This window comes from Diabrotica virgifera, chromosome 5 (assembly GCF_917563875.1).
Source record: "Diabrotica virgifera virgifera chromosome 5, PGI_DIABVI_V3a".
Lineage (NCBI taxonomy): Eukaryota > Metazoa > Arthropoda > Insecta > Coleoptera > Chrysomelidae > Diabrotica > Diabrotica virgifera.
This window is the reverse complement of record NC_065447.1, coordinates 117681678-117703672: the sequence shown is the minus strand read 5'-3', so window position 1 is coordinate 117703672 and position 21995 is coordinate 117681678. Positions and strand designations below refer to the sequence as shown.

General features: G+C 34.4%; 1 protein-coding gene across 1 annotated transcript in view; it reads right to left on the bottom strand.

Annotated features, from left to right (window-relative positions):
• Positions 1 to 21995, bottom strand: part of LOC126885119 (probable multidrug resistance-associated protein lethal(2)03659) — a 185634-nt gene that overhangs the window by 19570 nt on the left and 144069 nt on the right. Inside the window, exon 10 of the mRNA XM_050651551.1 lies at positions 15018 to 15248. Within this exon, the coding sequence (XP_050507508.1) occupies positions 15018 to 15248 (231 nt within the window). The remainder of the gene's footprint in view (positions 1 to 15017; positions 15249 to 21995) is intronic.

The window sequence follows — 21995 nt, the reverse complement described above, 5'->3', positions numbered from 1 at the left end:
TTAGAAGCTCTATCTGGGTTATCGTCTGATGTAAGGATTCCTGTATCGTCGGCAAATGTGGCCATAGTAATGTCATCATCAGCAGGTATATCAGCAGTGTAAAGGAGATAAAGGAAGGGACCGAGGACACTACCTTGAGGTACTCCGGATTGTATAGGATGATATTTGGAAAGTGAGGTATTTACTTTGATTTGGAAAAATCGCTCGTTCAGATATGATTTTAATATCAGGTATATTTCATTAGGCATATTCTTTTTCACTTTATACAACAGGCCTTTATGCCACACCTTATCAAATGCTTTTTCCACATCAAGGAATACTGCCGCACACATTTTCTTTCCCTCTAAAGTTTCTTTTATATAATTTACAATCCTATGGCACTGCTGTATTGTTGAGTAGTTCTGTCGAAAGCCAAATTGATGGTCAGGTATTATGTTATTTATGTTTATTCTTTCGAGAATTCGGACTAAAAGAAGTCTTTCGAAAATTTTTGACATTATTGGTAGAAGGCTTATAGGACGATAGGAGGAGGGTTCTGTAGGCGGTTTGCCCGGTTTCGCAATCATAATTATTTGTGCGTATTTCCATTGAATAGGAAAGTGACACAGTCTTATCATGCTGTTATATACAATAGTTAGCAGGACTATCGCTTTTCTAGGCAAATGCTTTAGTACATATATATATATATATATATATATATATATATATATATATATATATATATATATATATATATATATATATATATATATATATATATATATATATAAATATATATATATATATATATATACACAAAATATGCATAAGATGGAATGCAACCACAGACACGTGTTTCTGACTTATTAGTCGTCATCAGTATGGTATAGCCAAACAGGAGCAACGAAACCAATTTGTGGCTGTAATGTTAGAAGACCCTCAGGATTCGAGAGCAACAACTAACACATCCACGGAGGAAGCTACAGCTACCTGAGTACAGCAATGCCAAACGTTTTAAACGTTTTAAAATCAAACAAGGAGAGGTTAACGCGAGTTAATAGATATCGGCATGGCTCGCAACAATGAAAATACAAAATATGCATAAGATGGAATGCAACCACAGACACGTGTTTCTGACTTATTAGTCGTCATCAGTATGGTATAGCCAAACAGGAGCAACGAAACCAATTTGTGGCTGTAATGTTAGAAGACCCTCAGGATTCGAGAGCAACAACTAACACATCCACGGAGGAAGCTACAGCTACCTGAGTACAGCAATGCCAAACGTTTTAAACGTTTTAAAATCAAACAAGGAGAGGTTAACGCGAGTTAATAGATATCGGCATGGCTCGCAACAATGAAAATACAAAATATGCATAAGATGGAATGCAACCACAGACACGTGTTTCTGACTTATTAGTCGTCATCAGTATGGTATAGCCAAACAGGAGCAACGAAACCAATTTGTGGCTGTAATGTTAGAAGACCCTCAGGATTCGAGAGCAACAACTAACACATCCACGGAGGAAGCTACAGCTACCTGAGTACAGCAATGCCAAACGTTTTAAACGTTTTAAAATCAAACAAGGAGAGGTTAACGCGAGTTAATAGATATCGGCATGGCTCGCAACAATGAAAATACAAAATATGCATAAGATGGAATGCAACCACAGACACGTGTTTCTGACTTATTAGTCGTCATCAGTATGGTATAGCCAAACAGGAGCAACGAAACCAATTTGTGGCTGTAATGTTAGAAGACCCTCAGGATTCGAGAGCAACAACTAACACATCCACGGAGGAAGCTACAGCTACCTGAGTACAGCAATGCCAAACGTTTTAAACGTTTTAAAATCAAACAAGGAGAGGTTAACGCGAGTTAATAGATATCGGCATGGCTCGCAACAATGAAAATACAAAATATGCATAAGATGGAATGCAACCACAGACACGTGTTTCTGACTTATTAGTCGTCATCAGTATGGTATAGCCAAACAGGAGCAACGAAACCAATTTGTGGCTGTAATGTTAGAAGACCCTCAGGATTCGAGAGCAACAACTAACACATCCACGGAGGAAGCTACAGCTACCTGAGTACAGCAATGCCAAACGTTTTAAACGTTTTAAAATCAAACAAGGAGAGGTTAACGCGAGTTAATAGATATCGGCATGGCTCGCAACAATGAAAATACAAAATATGCATAAGATGGAATGCAACCACAGACACGTGTTTCTGACTTATTAGTCGTCATCAGTATGGTATAGCCAAACAGGAGCAACGAAACCAATTTGTGGCTGTAATGTTAGAAGACCCTCAGGATTCGAGAGCAACAACTAACACATCCACGGAGGAAGCTACAGCTACCTGAGTACAGCAATGCCAAACGTTTTAAACGTTTTAAAATCAAACAAGGAGAGGTTAACGCGAGTTAATAGATATCGGCATGGCTCGCAACAATGAAAATACAAAATATGCATAAGATGGAATGCAATCCTGAGGGTCTTCTAACATTACAGCCACAAATTGGTTTCGTTGCTCCTGTTTGGCTATACCATACTGATGACGACTAATAAGTCAGAAACACGTGTCTGTGGTTGCATTCCATCTTATGCATATTTTGTATTTTCATTGTTGCGAGCCATGCCGATATCTATTAACTCGCGTTAACCTCTCCTTGTTTGATTTTAAAACGTTTAAAACGTTTGGCATTGCTGTACTCAGGTAGCTGTAGCTTCCTCCGTGGATGTGTTAGTTGTTGCTCTCGAATCCTGAGGGTCTTCTAACATTACAGCCACAAATTGGTTTCGTTGCTCCTGTTTGGCTATACCATACTGATGACGACTAATAAGTCAGAAACACGTGTCTGTGGTTGCATTCCATCTTATGCATATTTTGTATTTTCATTGTTGCGAGCCATGCCGATATCTATTAACTCGCGTTAACCTCTCCTTGTTTGATTTTAAAACGTTTAAAACGTTTGGCATTGCTGTACTCAGGTAGCTGTAGCTTCCTCCGTGGATGTGTTAGTTGTTGCTCTCGAATCCTGAGGGTCTTCTAACATTACAGCCACAAATTGGTTTCGTTGCTCCTGTTTGGCTATACCATACTGATGACGACTAATAAGTCAGAAACACGTGTCTGTGGTTGCATTCCATCTTATGCATATTTTGTATTTTCATTGTTGCGAGCCATGCCGATATCTATTAACTCGCGTTAACCTCTCCTTGTTTGATTTTAAAACGTTTAAAACGTTTGGCATTGCTGTACTCAGGTAGCTGTAGCTTCCTCCGTGGATGTGTTAGTTGTTGCTCTCGAATCCTGAGGGTCTTCTAACATTACAGCCACAAATTGGTTTCGTTGCTCCTGTTTGGCTATACCATACTGATGACGACTAATAAGTCAGAAACACGTGTCTGTGGTTGCATTCCATCTTATGCATATTTTGTATTTTCATTGTTGCGAGCCATGCCGATATCTATTAACTCGCGTTAACCTCTCCTTGTTTATATATATATATATATATATATATATATATATATATATATATATATATATATATATATATATATATATATATATATATATATATATATAAATCGGTTTTAAAACGTCTTGCGACGTTGTCCGATGCCTAATTTCCATGACACTCTATCATCCCATTGGCCCTCTCTAAGATCTCTTGCGCTCATCGCCTTCGTTACTCCCTCTCTCCAAGATTTCTTGGGTCTTCCTCTCTTTCTGCGGTTTGGTGGTACTCATTGCATAATTATTTTAGGGAGTCTTGAGTTATCCATCCTCTGGACGTGTCCATACCATATCAGCTGTTTTCTTTCTATGTCTGTTGTTAGACGTCAACCCCCATTCGCTGTCTTATCTCATCATTACGTATTCTCTCTCTGCGTGACACTCCTACTGATCTTCTAAAAGCGTCCATTTCTACTGCCTCCAGTTTTCTTCTGTTGTTTTCGGTTATCCGCCAAGTTTCTGCTCCGTACAATAGACTGCTTTTAATAAGAGATTCGTAGATATTGTGTTTTCTTCTTTTTCCTATTTCATGATTCCACAGTACGCTGTTTAGACAACCTATTGTTTTTCTGGATTGTGTTATTCTTCTCTTTATTTCTTCATCATCTTTCCCCGTTGTGTCAAAAACGATTCCTAGATATGTGTAATGGTCGCAGGGCATGATGATTTCATTATTTTCTAATGTGATGTTCGATAGTTCGGTACCTATTGGCAGGTATTTTGTTTTTTCTGTATTAATTTCTAGTCCCCAGTTTCTATATTCTTCTTGTAATTTCCTTGCCATGTACTCTAAATCATCTTTATCGTTTGCTATAACAACCTGGTCATCAGCAAACTGCAATGTATATAAGCAAATCTCTCCAAGGTCTACGCCCATGCCTCTGCATTTTCGTTTCCACTCTTTCAATGCTTTTGCAACATATATTTTAAATAAGGTCGGTGATACACAGCACCCCTGACGTAGACCTTTATTAACCAGGAAGCTTTGCGATAATCTGTTTCCAGTTTTTATTTGTGATGTTGACCCTTCATACAAATTTCTTAAGGCTTTTATTAAGGTGACATTAATATTCGTCTGTCGTAACACGTTCCAGAGTTTGTTTACAGGAACTGTATCGTACGCCTTCTGCAAGTCAATAAACATGAGGTGGGTTTCTTGATTTGTGCTTAATTTTTTTTCTATTAGTTGTTTGAGGCAGAAGATATTATCAGTACAGCTTCTTCCTGTTCGAAAACCGGATTGTTCTTCTTCCTCTTGGTCTTTGTACTCCTTCTCAATGCGGTCTCTAATTATTCGTCCATACAAACGGCTGAATGTACTAGTCACTGATATCCCTCTATAGTTTTCACATTTAAGCTTATCTCCTTCCTTTCAATTTTCCACTCGTCGGGTACGGGAGAACCATTTATAAATTGATTTATGCACCAAGTAACGGTTTCAAACAATTTTTGTGATCCACATTTTATTAGTTCGGCTGGGATATCCCCTGGTCCTGGAGACCTACCGTTTTTCAGTTCTTTTATAGCTTTTCTAATTTCTGTCACTTGTATTGTTATATCTTCTCCTTCAATGTTAACCTCTGTTGGTGATTGAGTTAAGTATTCGTCCCTATTTTCTGTCAGTAATTCCCCATAGTACTTTTCCCATTTTTGTGTGGATATTAATTGAATGTTTGTGCTCTTCCTTTCGTTAGTTCTTATTTTATTGAGGAACTTCCATGTTTCTGTACATTTTCTGCCTCCCAGGTAGGTATTAATTTCCTGGCACTTCTTATCCCACATTTCTCTTTTTGCTTTTACTGTTGTTCTTCTTGTTATTCTTTTGAGTTCCAGGTATTCATCTCTATCTTTTTGTTGTTTACTGCTGAGCCATCTGATATACGCTTGCTTTTTCTCTTTAAAGAGAAAAAGCTTTAGTACATCACCATTAATTAAGTCATAACCTGGAGCCTTATGAGGGTTTATTTTATTTATCGCCTTCCAGATCTCTGTTGGTGTACATGGTTTCAGTGGTAGTGATAATTGACAAGGAGCGTCGAGAAATGTGTATACTTCTTCATCTTCAGCATTGACTTCTGTATGTAGACTAAATACCTGGGCGAGGTGTTGTGCTAATGTGTTTGATTTTTCTTCATCAGTTTTTGCCCAGCTTAGATCCGATTTTCTAATTGGTGGAATAGATGTTATTGGTCTCTTGAATTTTTTGGTCGCTTCCCATAATGAATGGTCATTAGGTGTTAGGTTGGAGATGTAATATTTAAAAGTCTCATTACGGGCCTGGATTAAAGCTGTACGCAGTTGATGTGTTAACCGATTTAATTGTTTTTATCCCGGGGATTCCTTGACCGCTGCCATTTGGCTCTAGCTCTTCTTTTTTCATTTAAAATTTCTTTAATTTGTAAAGGAATGATATGATCATGGGTGGTAATTTTTTTATCATCTGGAGTTGACTTCCATGCAGCATCTTGTATTACTTCTGTTAAATGTTGCACTGCTTTTTCTATTTCATGGGGTTCTTTAATTCGATGTTTTAAGTTTATATTTGTGTTAATAATAGCTTGAAATTGTTCCCAGTTGGTTCTTTTATTGCAGAGTTTTGCCACAGGTTCCTTCCAAATTACAGTTGCACTTAGTGTTATAATTATTGCGGTGTGATCTGAACTTAAATCCAGACTGGGTTCTATTTTGTAATGTATATTTGAGACACCTTTGATAACGGCAAAGTCTAGCAGGTCAGGAATCCTGTTTTGATCGGTCGGCCAATACGTTGGCTGACCTGTCGAAAGGAAGTTTAAATTATTTCTCTGCGAGCACGCCAATAAATTTCTACCCTTTGGTGTTATAAGCCTCGATCCCCATACGGTGTGTTTGGCGTTCCAGGCTCCAGCTGCTATAAATCGGGGTCCTAGTTCTTGAAAAAAGGTCTCGTATTCTTCAATTGATATGGAGTGTCTAGGAGGATAGTAAATTGCTGCAATGGCAAGTGGACATGTAAATGTTTCTATTTTTAGTATGGTTCCTTGTATTTTAGGTGTGGCGTTATTTTTGTAGGAAATAGTGTGTAATAGAAGATTTAATAATAATTGCTGTTCCTGCGTGAGCAGTTCCATCAGGATGATAAGTAAGGTACGTTGTGTATAAAGGGATTTTTACTACTGTTCTTTCGGTTGAGTGTGATTCTGAGATGAGAAGAACATCTAATTTATTAACTTTTAAAAATGCTGTGATTTCCTGTACATGGTTTGGTAGCCCGTTGGCGTTCCAGGCGGCTATTCTAATTGATGGAGCCATTAATTCGTTATTTTACTAATGACTGTTGTTAGCATGTTCAGGATCATGCTATTTTGGCTCAGAAGTTGATTAAATAGATTTTTGAATTCATTTAAGAAGCTTGACATTATGTGTGTTAAATTTTCACCATTATTTGGTCTGTTGATGTTTCCTGAGGTTACTTGAGCATAACTCATTCCATTTTGCGCATATCGTTGAGTCATTTGGTGCAGTGGTGAGTCATTTGGGATTTATGTATCCTTGTGTGTTTCTAGGTCCAGTTGTGTCGTTATTCCTGTTCTTTGCTTTTAATAAGTCTCGATAAACAGTGCAGCCTTTATAGTTCGCTGGGTGGTTGCCCTTGCAAAGAGTAGATGTTGCAGGTGTGTCTTTCGGCTTTGTGCAACCTTTGGTGTCGTGTGATCCTCCACATTTAACACATTTATAAGGTTTATAACAGTATGACTTAGAGTGTCCGTATGCCTGACATCGAGTGCATTGCACAATGGTGTTCTTGTGTTTCGGAGCTTCTACTCTAATTCTGGTATTGTATATAAATTCCACATTAAAAACTTTATTATTGTTGTTTTTTGGTTCCAAATCGACGAAAAATAATGGTAGGGGCTCTTTTGTTACTCTGTGCCGGATGTTTAAAATATTTCTGACTGTGTGGCCTTGCCTTAATAATTCAGATTTTATTTGCTCTAAGGGTATAGAATGGTGTAAACCTCTTAGGACGACTCTATATGCTCTTTCTTGTTTGAGTTGATAGCTATGGTGTACTATTTTTTCTTCTCTCATGTAATTTATTATTTTTCTATAAGAATCAGGTGTTTTAGCATTTATTTTAACAACATTTTCAGGAAGAGTGGTAGTATAATATGTTTCATCTTCAGTAACTTGCGCTATAGAGTCAGTCATTGCTTTGTAGTCTATTACTCCGTAAACATAAATAGGGGGCGGCTTGGGATCTTTCGTTTGGGTATTTGGGTTGTCATCGTTTCTGTTACTGGTATGGATTTGGTTTGTATCTGCGTTTTCTTCTGAGAAAGTTTGAAACCTATTAGATGTGCTTACTGAAGCACCTTGCCCAGTAGTTTCTGCTATTTTTCTGCGTTTTCTTTTTGATCTCGACTCTTTTAGTTGTTGCCACGGACAACCATTTGCATCACTTTCCATGTTTTCATCGTCACTTGATGAGGACGGTAGGGAATAATCTATTCCTTCTTCGAAAGTTTTTGAGTGCATCTCTGGCTGCGGAGGAACTGAGTTTTGGCTCATTTGAGGTAAGGATAAATTTTGGAAATTAGATGGATGAGTGTACATATTTGGAAGAGGTGGGAATTGATTTTGATAATAGTGCATCATGTCTGCTGATACAGAATGTGTTGTTGCATATATTGATGATTTGGTTGCATTGGTATCATTGTATTTGAGGGTTGATTCATTTGTGCATTATATATATTGTTGACTGGACCGGATCCGTTCCCATTTCCAGCCAAAAACATTTTTATAAATGGATGATTAATATTTCTTGTCTAGTGCAATTGAGTCGCACCCAAGAATAATAAAATAAAAATATTTGAAAATAAATTGCTGATAAAAAGTCTATATAGTCTTTGTGTAATTCTAATTCTAATTAATAGTCTATTTGGACACTTTGAATTTGGCAAACACTTACCCAGCTAGTGGATAGTGTAATGTTTTTGCTGGACCACTTTCACTATTTTTAAACGATGCTTATTCACTATTTTTGAGGTATTAGTACTTAACAAACAATGTGGCTGATCTTTACCATATAGTGGGTCAACTGCACTCATTCTTAATATACATACATATTCTTTTTCAGATATTTTAAAAGAACATACGTACAAGTATGTGTTAAGCACATACTTTTAAAGTATATTCGATGAAGGTATATTCCAATAATGTACTTTTATGAATATTCTGAGATAGGGAGAGTAGGGTAAAGTGGAGTGGCTAAACTTTGAAATTACATAAATTTTACAATTTTCGAAATGAAATTTTTTAAAAAACATATCTTATTACAGTGGAGTTTAAGATCATTATGTCAAAATATAAATTAAATTAAGTCAGTAAATTTTTTGTTATGGGTGGGTTTGTCAGACTTTGTCTTTTTTCACTTTGCCACGCATGGTTGGGTTAAGTGAAATAGTCTAGAGTAGGATTTTAAATCGGCCTTGCTTCGTACTTGGCGCTTTTTCCTCATTTTTCCGGATTTAATCCTTCGATTTAACGTAGCACAGAAATTCCGTGTTGCATAGCAGCTTGACTTTGGCAAAGGATGCCCGTTCGCAAAGATCTGATTCCAGATGTCATTGCCTTCACAGACTATTGTTGTTGGGCGCTGGGTCGTTTTTCGTTTATAATTTCGCATTTTATACCTGGAAATGCACATATTCTTTTTTCGTGGTGGCAATCAACTATAATTACATATGGGGCAAAGTGAAACAATATTTCACTTTGCCCCATAAATGAACATTTCACATTGCCCCAAATAGATTTAAAAGCCAACTTGTCAAGTAAAAATTTTTAACCCTAACGCCCTAACCTAACAATCTATATTTTATATAAAAGTTAGTTAATTATGATTGCTTTTGTGTATTGCTTTCAAAAATATGTTTAGTTAAATAATATAGAAGAATTAGCAATTACACTCACCTGCAGATTTTACAAATAGTAGCCCAAAAATGTATAAACAGTGATATTTTCAATAACATCGACAGACGACCGTTACAAAATGGTCGATAAGCAAGTACTATTTCTAAACATTGATTGGATTGTAAACAGTGATGGCTCCGTCTGCGGAAGAATTTTAAAACGAGCTCTTTACCCCACCATTTCACTTTACTCTTCCCTCCCCTACTACGTACATGAATGTGCTCAGTATATTCGCTACGAGAATATTCTTTAAAATATATGCAAAGAACATAAAATTTAGAATGTTTTTTATGGTACATGCTATGCTTGTACTACGCATGTACTAAAAAGAATATACTCTGTCGAATGTTGGTAGTATATGCTTTGAACATGATGCGAACATCATTGTTATGTGGGTAGTGCACTTAAAAACCAATCACTTGCACTTAATTTTTCAAAGCTTGCCGTTGTAGGTTGTCTTCTTTCAGAGAACCGTTCATGATAAATTCTTGCTGATAATAAAGCATTTTTATTGCACTTCCTCAATTCCAGATCATATCTACCATTTTATCAACAGTAAAATTATTCTTAACGATTTAATAACGCAATACACAAACAATTATAATGAACCGTCAGTTTTAGACAATTCAGCCATGGCTTACTTACAATATGGAAAAATTTAGACACCCTATTAATAATTTTCTCTGAGAAATGAAAATATCTCGGAAACTAACAAATTTAGATATAGGGAATGTTATACAAAAATTAAAGTACGATAATGGTACATTTCGATAGTGACATAAAATACCATGTCCATTTAAAATTACTGAGAAAATAATGTACTTGTGTTTTGACTCACCCTGTATTCGATATAAAGGAGATTAGCAATATCAATCATTCTTAAAAATTTTGATTTGTTGCTTATTTTTATTCATACAGGGAGTTGAACTTGTTACGATTTTCATAGAAAATTGATTATAACTTTATTTACTGAGCTTTATCACCTTTAGACTTTAGTTTCCCACCTTTAGACGTATATTCGTAGGAGGAGCATGACAACTGACACAGACGTCTAAAGGTGGGGAACTATGTAATGTAATGTAAATTTATAGGTTCCTATCGATAATTTTACACCTCCACTAGTTTAATCTCATTTTATATATCACAACGTATTATGTTTCCCATCTTTTGCGTTATCTTGCCGGTTATCAGCGCGCTAATCACTGTATACACGTTTCCAAAAATTTGAACAGTGTGGAATTTATTTTTATTGTTAACTTTCAAAAAACGTTATCAAAAACCGTCATGAATGGCCCAAACCTCAAACATGAAATAGTCAGATATAAAATATTTCTAGCTGACTATGAGATGTTTTCAAAAATATGAATTTTGTTTAAGAATAAAATAACTTTATGTTTGATTTTTTCGCAACGATTCTCAACAATATAATTTTTGTTCATTTTTGGCTTAATATAATATATTTAGCATCTTACTACTAACCAATGAAATTTTAAATTTTGCAGCCTAGTAAAATTCGAACGCGGATCTCCGTTTATAATGAATCCTGTCCAATCTCCCAGAAAACGGCAGTTCTCGCTAGTGGCGCACAATCCCTCTACATGCGACACTATATATACATGAAATTTTTGATTTTCTAAATCTGACTGGATTGAAAATTGGGCCAAATCTCATCTTAAAGTTTAGGAAAATTTCTATTTAAAAAGGGGAAAATGTTTGTATGTACACTTGAGTCCAGACCCGTGCGTCATCATTTAATTAAAGGATACGAAATAAGTCGGAAATTTACTAAACGCAACAGCAAGTGAGAAAAAGTGGCTACTGCTTTGATCACGGGTTATATATTATAAAATTTGACGTTATCAAATAGATAGAATGTCAAATGTAGGTGCTTTAAAATTTTGGTGCATAATTACAGCTACATTTGAAGTAGCTTTCGTTTAATATCATTGCACAATAAATAAATAAACAATTTATAAAAAAATTCAATAACATGTTTTCATTTTGTCATTTTACTGAATGAACCTCATTCACACGCCCTTATAGGTCTGGATCCCGCGTATGAAAATAAAGTTGATTAATAGCAAGCTGAAAATTTGTTAATAGCTTAAGGGTGTCTAGTCGGACAAACTTTGATATATGGGAACACTGGAACAAAGGAAGTTTTAATTGTGGAACAGGTTAAAAATTTGCAACGGTCAGACCACGAAAACGGCACATATATTTTGTCCGACAGAACAGACTTAAACTCTCCGAACACAGATTAAACTCTCATGCAAAAATCAGACAGCTATTTATCACCCAATGGGCGTTTTAATGAGTGGAACATGTAGAATATGTCAAATGACAGGAATGATGACAGGTGATAAATAGCAGTCTGATTTTTGCATGAGAGTTTAATCTCTGTTCGTAGAGTTTAAGTCTATTCTGTCGGACAAAATAAATGTGCCGTTTTCGTGGTCGGACCTTTCCAAATTGTTAACCTGTTCCACAATTAAAACTGCCCTTGTTCCAGTGTTCCCATATATCAACGTTTATCCGACTAGACACCCTTAAGCTATTAACAAATTTTCAGCATGCTATTAATCAACTTTTTTTTCGTACGCGGGATCCAGACCTATTAAGTGTGTGAATGAGGTTAGCTTTGTTTGTTGTAAAATAAATGTAACAAATGTTGTAACTACACTTACCATAAAATTTAAAACTTCAATAAAAAATTAGTTGTGAAAAAACTGTTTGTGTACTATAAAAAACTTCAAAATGCAAAAACTCGACAAAATTCAACAGACTGACAGTCACAACAGTAAACGAACCAGAAAGGTCACAATTATTTATTCTCAAAATCTAAATACATCCCCAAACGTCTTTTTTTGTACCTATCTCTTTTCAATGTACTGATGCGGTAGCTGGTTTGTCATTAGTTTCATGCGTGGAAGAGAATGATGCAAGATAAAAAGTATGCGTTTTATCTCGCCAGGTGTTAATGACGCACGGGTAAAAAACATGGAATCGTGGTGTATGTAGGATGTATGTGAAAAAGTAACACCGATCTGAATTTTTTTCTTGTATTTCAAGAGAGGGTCAAGGCCGATTTAAAACCGGTGCAGTTTGCGACTTTTGACCACTCTTAAGCCAGCTATAGGACTGGGTAGGTACAAAACGGCACATTTGTTTGGGGTATATATCTTAGGTTCAAGGAGCGAAAAAAAAAAACCGAAAATACACGAAATCAATAGCGTTGAGTTAAGCTTTCAAATGGTGCCTAAGCGGTCGGAATCAGACAGACACACAGCTCAGTAAAGCCGAAAAACTGAAAAACTAAACTTTGGTTTAGTTTTGTAAAATGTTGGTTTTCGACAATTACTCAAAATTTCAACCTACGAATTAAGCCAATAGCTGAGTGTTTGTAGGAGGAATCTAGACGCTTCTAACGTTGTATACTTTATATCGGGAAAATTAGAATTTTTAAGTTATAGGCCTCATAACTATGATCAAATCTATTTCCTAAGGGAAAATCCGGTTTTTCAAGCTAAATAATTCCTGTAATAACTTCAGTTATCATATTTGATATATCATACTTGACCTGCATCATATACTAGTTGTCAATACGTTTCAAACTCGTGTTAAGTGATCAAAATCGGTTAAGCCGTTTAGAAGTTATCGAGCTCCAAAAGTTATAATTAGCTATTATCGCCGAAATGTTTTATGTAATTGTAGTGGTTACGACGCTAAATTTGATCGGGCAATCCGAGCATTTACCGGCCATCCCAATAGTTTTTTTTAAACTATTTCGAATAGAAAAAAATCTAGCGTACATTCGATGGACACTAAGTCATCTGGGAGATAATGCGACGAAGGCGACCACTTAAAATGCTTAACGTGTGATCGAGAAACCTTACATTCAACTTTACACATTTAATTTATAAATAACTTTGAAAAACTCCTGATATAAGAATAAAAAACCGCCAAACGCCATATAAATTGGTGACCCATAAAATATTCTAGCTACAAAAGAGCTGATATGAATATTACTTGGCGCGAAAATGTATTTTCGCTTAAATGCGCAATGTTTCAAGTAAAACGCGCCACAAAAGAGGTTTAAAATGCTCTATCAAAGTTACTTTTTTGTAGCGCATTTTACTTCAAATTGAGCAAATATTATGGAAAAATCTTTTAAAATAAAACTAGAATTTTATTTTCCATCAAAATGAAAATACATAGAAAATTGTATATAGAAAATTGTATATAGAAAATTGTATGCTTCTTCTTCTTCTTATATTAGGCCTCTTGGCCTGTTCTTAACCGATTTTGAGCTTGTATTCGTAGCTGTGACACTGACTGCCAGCTATCTCGCCACCTTTTTAAGGGCCTTCCTATTGGTCTCTTGCCTGTTGGCTTCGGATCTCTGGCTATACAGGCTATTATCTCGCTGTCCATTCTCGTTACATGCTGATTTCACTCTCGTCTTCTCTGTCTTCCCCACCGTACTATGTCTTTTATGTTACAGAGATCTCTTATTCTGTCGTTCGGTATTCTGCCTCCCAGTGTTTTCCCAGTTATTGATCTTAACGTTCTTATTTCTGATGTTTTCAGTATCCTCTTGGTTTCTGCTGTGCCACATCTTGTTTCTATCGCGTACGTCATGATCAGTCTTACACATGATTTATATATGCGTACTTTCCCTTTCAGCCTCATATCTTTATTTCTCCAGATGACATCCCTCAGACATCCTGACACGTAATTGGCTTTATTTGCTTGCTTTCGGACGCTCACTTTAACCCGGCACTTGCCACGTGGCTTTGCAAGGCGCCAACTGCCACGTGGGGTGCTCACAGCACCCCTTAAACATTTTCTGTGATCTACTTGTTTAAAAAACAAAATAATGTGTTGAGTAACACAAGAATATAAATAAACATGTTTTATTAACTTATTAGCCACTAATATGTTATAAAAGTTAAAAAATAAAATGAAAAAGGTGTTATAAGCAAATTAGCAAGTACCAAGCCATAATAAATGAAGTCAAGTAAAATATCAAAAAAGTTAAGATTTAGCGACTATAGAGTCTATATTAATAATTTAAATCAGTTATTTTAATAAAACATGTAAATTTGACCTGTTTATCAAAAATACAAAAAAAAAATTAAACCTAAAGTGCCAGATGATGACACCTCAATTCGATTTTAGAGCTATAAGTTCAGAATGACACTAAATAACCACTTCAAACACTAACACATCTATGCTATATAATATTATAGAATGCCACTATGACGCACAGCTCCGTTACCAAACTTGAAATACCAAATATTTGATAAAAATGTGTTATGGGGTGCTTGTAGCACCCCACGTGGCAGGTGCCGGGTTAACACCTCTCCATAACTACATATTTAGAATTTAGACTCCCAGATATTCGAATTTCGAGACTTGTTCCTCGAGACGTGTTGTTAATATTGTATACGCCACTCACTTTTATTGCGTTTAGCGGTTTTTTATTCTTGTATCACTTAGACTTTAAAATAATAATCGATAGTGTAAAAATTATTTCTTATTTTTTTTTAGTGCTTACCTGTATCCCAAAATAGAAATCGGCAGATGATAAATACATTAAACAGTACGGAAGTTGTTTCCATGAAAAATAAGAATGCGTTCTTCACACAAACAGAAGTATATTTAGCACTAGTATATACATCTTGATGTCTGTCAAATTCGTGCTTAAGGATCGGTTGTGCTTTATATGCTCTTACTGTTGTCAAACCTTCCATTGTAGAGTTTAAGTGTCCCACGATTGGACTGCGAGCTAAAAAATACAAGTGTAAGTTGATATTATCCTCCTAAATATTAGTAAAATGAAAAAAAAAACTACTATTAAAATAAGAAGAAGCATTTTTGTCACCATATATAACTTATTTTAATTTTTTTTAATGGAAATTAAAACTAAATCCAGGAAAAAGCCGCTTTATAGTCGGTTTTCTTTGATCTCCATAAATAGCTCTGAGAAGTAGTGTTTAATTTTTACGGTGATTTTGGCACGGATTCTATAAATTTATTTTGTTAGCTAGTACTTGTTTGATAACGAAATTGTCTGTCAGCTGGAACAACTCGGGGACTTTTAGGCAAGAACGAATATAGACAAGACGAAAACGTTCGTTGGGAAAAATATTCCCATGAGATTTTTTTGCATAATCACATTCGTGAAACATCCCAGAATAAGGTTCAAGAAGTCGTCCACGTGAAAAGTGTTCCAATTTTTTTTAACAAATTTTTTTTAATCAAATTGCAAAAATCAATATTTTTGGCCCGGACATTTTTTTTGTAGGTTTCTTGGACCAGTCTGGATAAAAAGGGTTCTTATAATTTTTTTCTAAAGTTGATCGTTTTCGAGTTATAAGCAATTTAAAATTGAAAAAGACGAAACATAGCGATTTTCAAGGCTTAATAACTCGGTTAAAAGTTATTATTATGAAAGTAAGAAAGTGACTAAATCAAAGTTTAATGCCCCCTAGAAGATCCTGAGGAAATTTTTGTCATTATTTTATTACTAAGCTATTATTTTTAAGTGATAATAATGAGCGCCATGCACGTGTTAGGAGGCCGTAAATGCTGAGTGCGAGAGAGATGCCATTCCGGCAGTCCAGTAATTGTGCATCTTACTTGCCCTCACATTTACAGCCGCGTCAATACGATCTAACCGTCCATTGTTATTAATTAAAAATAACAGCTTAGTAATAAATTTATAATACAGATTTCTTCGGGATCATGTAGCGGAGGCTTTAAAATTTGATTTCGTCACTTTATAACTTTCATAATAATAATTTTTAACCGAGTTATTAAGTCTCAAAAAGGGTCATTTTCGCGTTTTTCAAATTTCAAATTGCGTATAACTCGAAAAAGATCTACTTGGAGAAAAATTATAAGAGACCTTTTTTTGTCCAGAATGGTCCAAAAAACCTAACAAAAATTTGTCCGAGCCAAAAATATGATTTTTGCAATTTGATTAAAAAAATTGTTAAAAAAAATTGAACCACTTTCCACGTGGGCGACTGCTTGAACCTTATTGGGATGTCTCACGAATGTGATTATGCAAAAAAATCTCATGGGAATATTTTTCCCAACGGACCCGCCGTTTTCGCCTTGTCTAATAATAATTATGAAAGTAGATGAAAAAAACCCTAGAATTTATATGTCAAATATTTATCTCATTGCGTCACATATATTATGGCAGCGGTTCTCAACCTTTTTGAGTCATGTACCACCTACAGTTATTTTTATTATTTTTGGTACCACCTATATTTTTATATTGTTATGTATATATGCATATTTTACATCAAGTTTTACTAAGTACTACAATTTTAATTATTTTTGTGTTTTGTGTACCACCGCAAATGATATGTACCACCAGTGGTACATGTACCACAGATTGAGAACCTCTAGTTTAGTGGATAGGATACCTGGCTTTCGCAGGCTTTCATTACGGAGGCTCGAGTTCGATTCCAGGCATGGGAAATCCTTTTTGTTTTCAAAATTAACATTTTGATTTGAGAAATAATTGTTTTTATAATACCTTTTTAGATTGTGTCTTATAAATAATAAAAACGTGGTATTATAAAAAGTTCATTTTTATAAAAGTGTAATTATTTTTATTATTAATTTTCCTGGCCTTTTTTTATTTTATGCCCGGTTTTGGGACAGCTGACACATCATTTCTTAATAAGCTTTGGAACAACTGACTATATATTATAAAAAACAGCAATGTCAAAATTCTCTGGTCAAATTTGACCTTACCTCCCGGACTATAAATAGATTAATGGAACATGGTACATGAATATATAATATAAACTTTATTAAAAAAACCTATACAGAAGTAAAAACTTCAAATTGTATTTTGGTATAAAATAGTTTATTTAAAACTTCTAAAAGTCATCCACATGGATTGCAAAACGTTTTCGTTCTGAACAGAACATCTTCAGTGCATTCCGCAAAGTAGTTGTAACTAGCACACCAATGAAGGTGGTAACTTCAAAATATATGGCTTACATTATACCTTATGATAAAATATTATGACTACAAGTCGATGTTACTAGATTAAAATATGTATGTGCCTAAAGAGCAACATGCTTCCCTGCTCGAAAAAACTAGGTACTTGCCATTTGAATTAGCACAGACCAACATGTTGGTCTGTGCTAATTCAAATGGCAAGTACCTAGTTTTTTCGAGCAGGGAAGCATGTTGCTCTTTAGGCACATACATATTTTAATCTAGTAACATCGACTTGTAGTCATAATATTTTATCATAAGGTATAATGTAAGCCATATATTTTGAAGTTACCACCTTCATTGGTGTGCTAGTTACAACTACTTTGCGGAATGCACTGAAGATGTTCTGTTCAGAACGAAAACGTTTTGCAATCCATGTGGATGACTTTTAGAAGTTTTAAATAAACTATTTTATACCAAAATACAATTTGAAGTTTTTACTTCTGTATAGGTTTTTTAAACTATGGTATACAGCCAACTATTGGGATTTTTCCATTGATTTTATAAACTTTATTCTTCTTTAAGTGCCTTCTCCCTATAGGAGGTTTGATATAATCATCACTTCATCACTGCCTTTACTCTGTCTACCGCTGTTCTAAAGAGTTCTATAGAACTGCAATTAAACCAGTCCCTTAAATTCTTCAACCACGACACTCTCTTTATTCCTATACTCCTTCCTGCACTTATCTTTCACAGTATTAGCAGTCTTAGAATTTCATATGGCTGCCTTCTCATTACATGTCCCAGATATTTTAACGTTCTTATTCTTATTGTGTTTATTGTTTCGTATTCTTTGTCCATTTCTCGAAATACTTCAGTATTCATTTTCTTCTGTGTCCATGTTATTCTAAGTTTCCTACTGCCTGTAACACCACATTTCAAATGACTGTAGTGTATTTGTGCGGAATGGGACGTTTCATCGCCGGCGGCGGTTCATCGCCGCCGTTTCGATGCCGCCGGTTCATCACCAGTCCATTTCATCGCCGTCCGTTTCATTGCCGTCCGTTTCATCGCCAGATAGTCAGTTGATTTTGTATTATGGGAGATGACACGACACGACGTTAAATTCAGTTTAAAACTTTTGACAATTAAGAAGATAAAAAATATTATTATATTTACTGTTCTACTTCCACTAAATTTTTGTACAGAAATGTTGGGTTCTTTTCGAATTTAAGAAACAGTTTCTCTTGTTTGGAAATGTTTACCGTAAAATTTAAAAGATTATCATTATAATATATTTTATATTATAAAAGTTTAAAAGTCTATTAAAAGATTAAGTATGGCAACGGGAATGGTAATTTCCTAGAATTCCTAATTAATACTAAAAATAAATAATAAATGTAACTGTCGAAAATTCGGAAATATATCAGTAGGCCAGGGTAATAAGACAAAAATATACCCTGTTCGTGACACTTCAGCAGCCAGGGTACTGAAGCGTTTTTTCGACAGGTAATACTTATAGGAAAAAATTATAACTATTTTCCTGCGTAAGATCTGGTGGCCATTTTGATTAATAAACAATTAACTGTCAAAAAATGGCATTTTCCCCTTTTTTTCAAATCAACGGAAAACAGTGAAACTTATGATTTTTTTAGTACAAATATCTTCGAGATTATAGAAAAAGCTTTAAAATGACGTATTACAAAGTTTGATATACTCATTTATTGTTAATATAATTGCGAAAAATGTCGGAATTGCAAAAAAATATTTTCTCAGTAACTGTTGTAGAAATTAGTGTAGAGCCTTGAAATTTTTGTCAAATGAGGGTTATTTGGTGCTTAATATGTGATAAAAATTTCAAAGCGATTAATTCAATTGTTTAAATTTTATTCAAATTGTTTTTCTTAGAGAGCATTTTTTTGCAATAACATAAGTAAAAGAAATGACCTTAGAACCATTTCACAGGCGTCAAATGAAAGAGCATGAGCTACATTTTCAACAAGGTTTAAAAAAGTGAATAAATAATGCATATAAATAATTATGCAAATGTATCGTAAATTTTTCTTTATAAACTTTTTGAATAACTTTTTCCAAAAAAATTAACTTTTTTACCCTGTTTTAAGTGCACAACTACCAAGTAATGGTATCTATATCATTATTGATAAAAAATTGTAATAAAGATGTATAATTTCTTATATAACAAAATAAAAAGTTTATAAGGAAAGATTTACGATACTTTTGCATAATTATTTATTACTAATAAATGCATTTTTTATTCACTTTTTTAAAACCAAGTTGAAAACATAGCTCCTGCTCTTTCATCTGACACTTGTGGAATGGTTCTAACGTCATTTTATTCTGACTTATGTTATTGCAAAAAATGCTCTCTGGGATAAACAATTTGAATAAAATTTAAACAATTGAATGAATCGCTTTGAAATTTTTATCACATTAAGCACCAAAGAACCCTTATTTGACAAAAATTTGAAAGCTGTACACTAATTTTTACAACAGTTATTGCGAAAATAATTTTTTTTGCAATTCCGACCTTTTTTCGCAATTATATTAACAATAAATGAGTATATCAAACTTTGTAATACGTCATTTTAAACCTTTTTCCATAATCTCGAAGATATTTGTACTAAAAAAACCATAAGTTTCCCTGTTTTCCATTGATTTGAAAAAAAAAATGAAAAATGCCATTTTTTGACACTTAATTGTTTATAAATAAAAATGACCGCCGGATCCTACGCAGGAAATAGTTACAATTTGCTTTTATAGGTATTACCTGTCGAAAAAACGCTTCAGTACCCTGGCTGTTCAAGTGTCATGGAAAAAACCTTATTACTCTGGACTACAGATAGCGATTAACTGACTGGCGATGAATCGGCCGGCGATGAATGGGCCGGCGAATCGGCCGGCGATGGAACGTCCTAGACCCGTATTTGTGTGTTCTGACTTCAATGTCCAGCTTTCAGGTCCATATTGCAGTCCAAGGAAAATGAAGCATCTTAGAGGTCTTACTCTCAGTTCTAATCTAAGGTATTTGTTGCAGATAATTGTTTTCATTTTTACAAATGCACTTCTTGATATTTCTATCTAGGCCCTTATTTCTGTTTTTCAATCATTATTGTTTGAAACCAGGTTTCTAGGTATTTGTATTTATCAACCCTTTCTCTCGGTACATTTCCCAAATGTATGTGTCTTTGTATATTATTTGTGTTCTTAGTTATTATCTATTTGGTATTTTTGATACTCAGTTTTAGTGCATGTTTTTCACAGTAACTTTTAGTTTTTTTTAGTAGTAATTAATTGGAGTTGTTCAGCAGAGCTTGCCATAATCACGGTGCCATCTACATATCTTATGTTGTAAATAGATTTTCCCTTAATTATTATTAAAGGTAAAAGTGGGAGAAGTGTACTTTTGAAGTGTGTAAAATAAATAATAGATATAATAGATAATAATAGCAGATTCTGCTATCTGACACCGTACTATTCAAATGGTAGGGTTTTTTGACCTTACCATGATCAAATATTCGTTTTATATGTAATGTAATTTTTCGTGTGAAAGTCCTTTGTGCTCGTTCTTGATGTTTAACTTTTCTGGATACAAAAATATCCAACAGCAAATTGAGCAATTTTTTAAACAGACAGACAAGGTTTTTTTCAACCAATAAAAAACTACATAAGAAACAGAAGTATTTTATATCATGGAACCCATCTCTCTTCATAGTGGTATTTTGACCTTTTTGACCATAGCTCCGAAGATGGCCTTATAAGCCGAAAGCGCTCAGCTAAGAATTATTTATTTTACACACTTCAAAAGTACACTTCTCCCCCTTTTACCTGTTGTCATAAGTGTGTACAAAACTATTTCAGTCTTTACATTAATTCTTATTCCTTCACTTTGAGATAGTAATGCTTGCTCAAAAATGTCACTATATACATTAAATACATAGTAATGGAGAAATAATACATCTCTGCATAACTCCTCTCCCAGATAATGGGTTCGTTATCTATTAAAATTTGTGCTCTTAGAATTCCATTAATGGTTTGTTATTATTCGTAAGTCTTTTTTGCCTGTTTTTTGTCTTTAGAGTTTGGAATAATGTTCCATGTCTTATTTTGTCAAACGCTTTTTCAAAATCAACGTAACAAACATGCACATCTATCACATTGAAAGTAAATAACGCCTCTCTGGTTCTTAGTCCGTTTCTGAACCCAAACTGACTATCATCTATTTTTCCTTCAGTTTTCTATTTATACGATCATGTAGTATTTTCAAGAATAATTTGAGAACATGACTTATTAATGAAATTGTTCTTTCTTCACTGCAATTTTTAGCGTTTGTATTTTTAGGGATAGCCTAAAAGGTGAAGAGTACTCATTGTTTCGGTATATGTCCTGTTTTTTACATTGTGTTAAACAAATCTACTATAATGTCTAAGGTTTCATCATCTATGCATTTTATGCTTTCTATCTAGTTTAATGTAAACCTTGAAGTTATTTAAATGGAAATGTACTGTGAGTTAAAAAGTTACAAATAATTAATAATTACCCCGGTTAATTC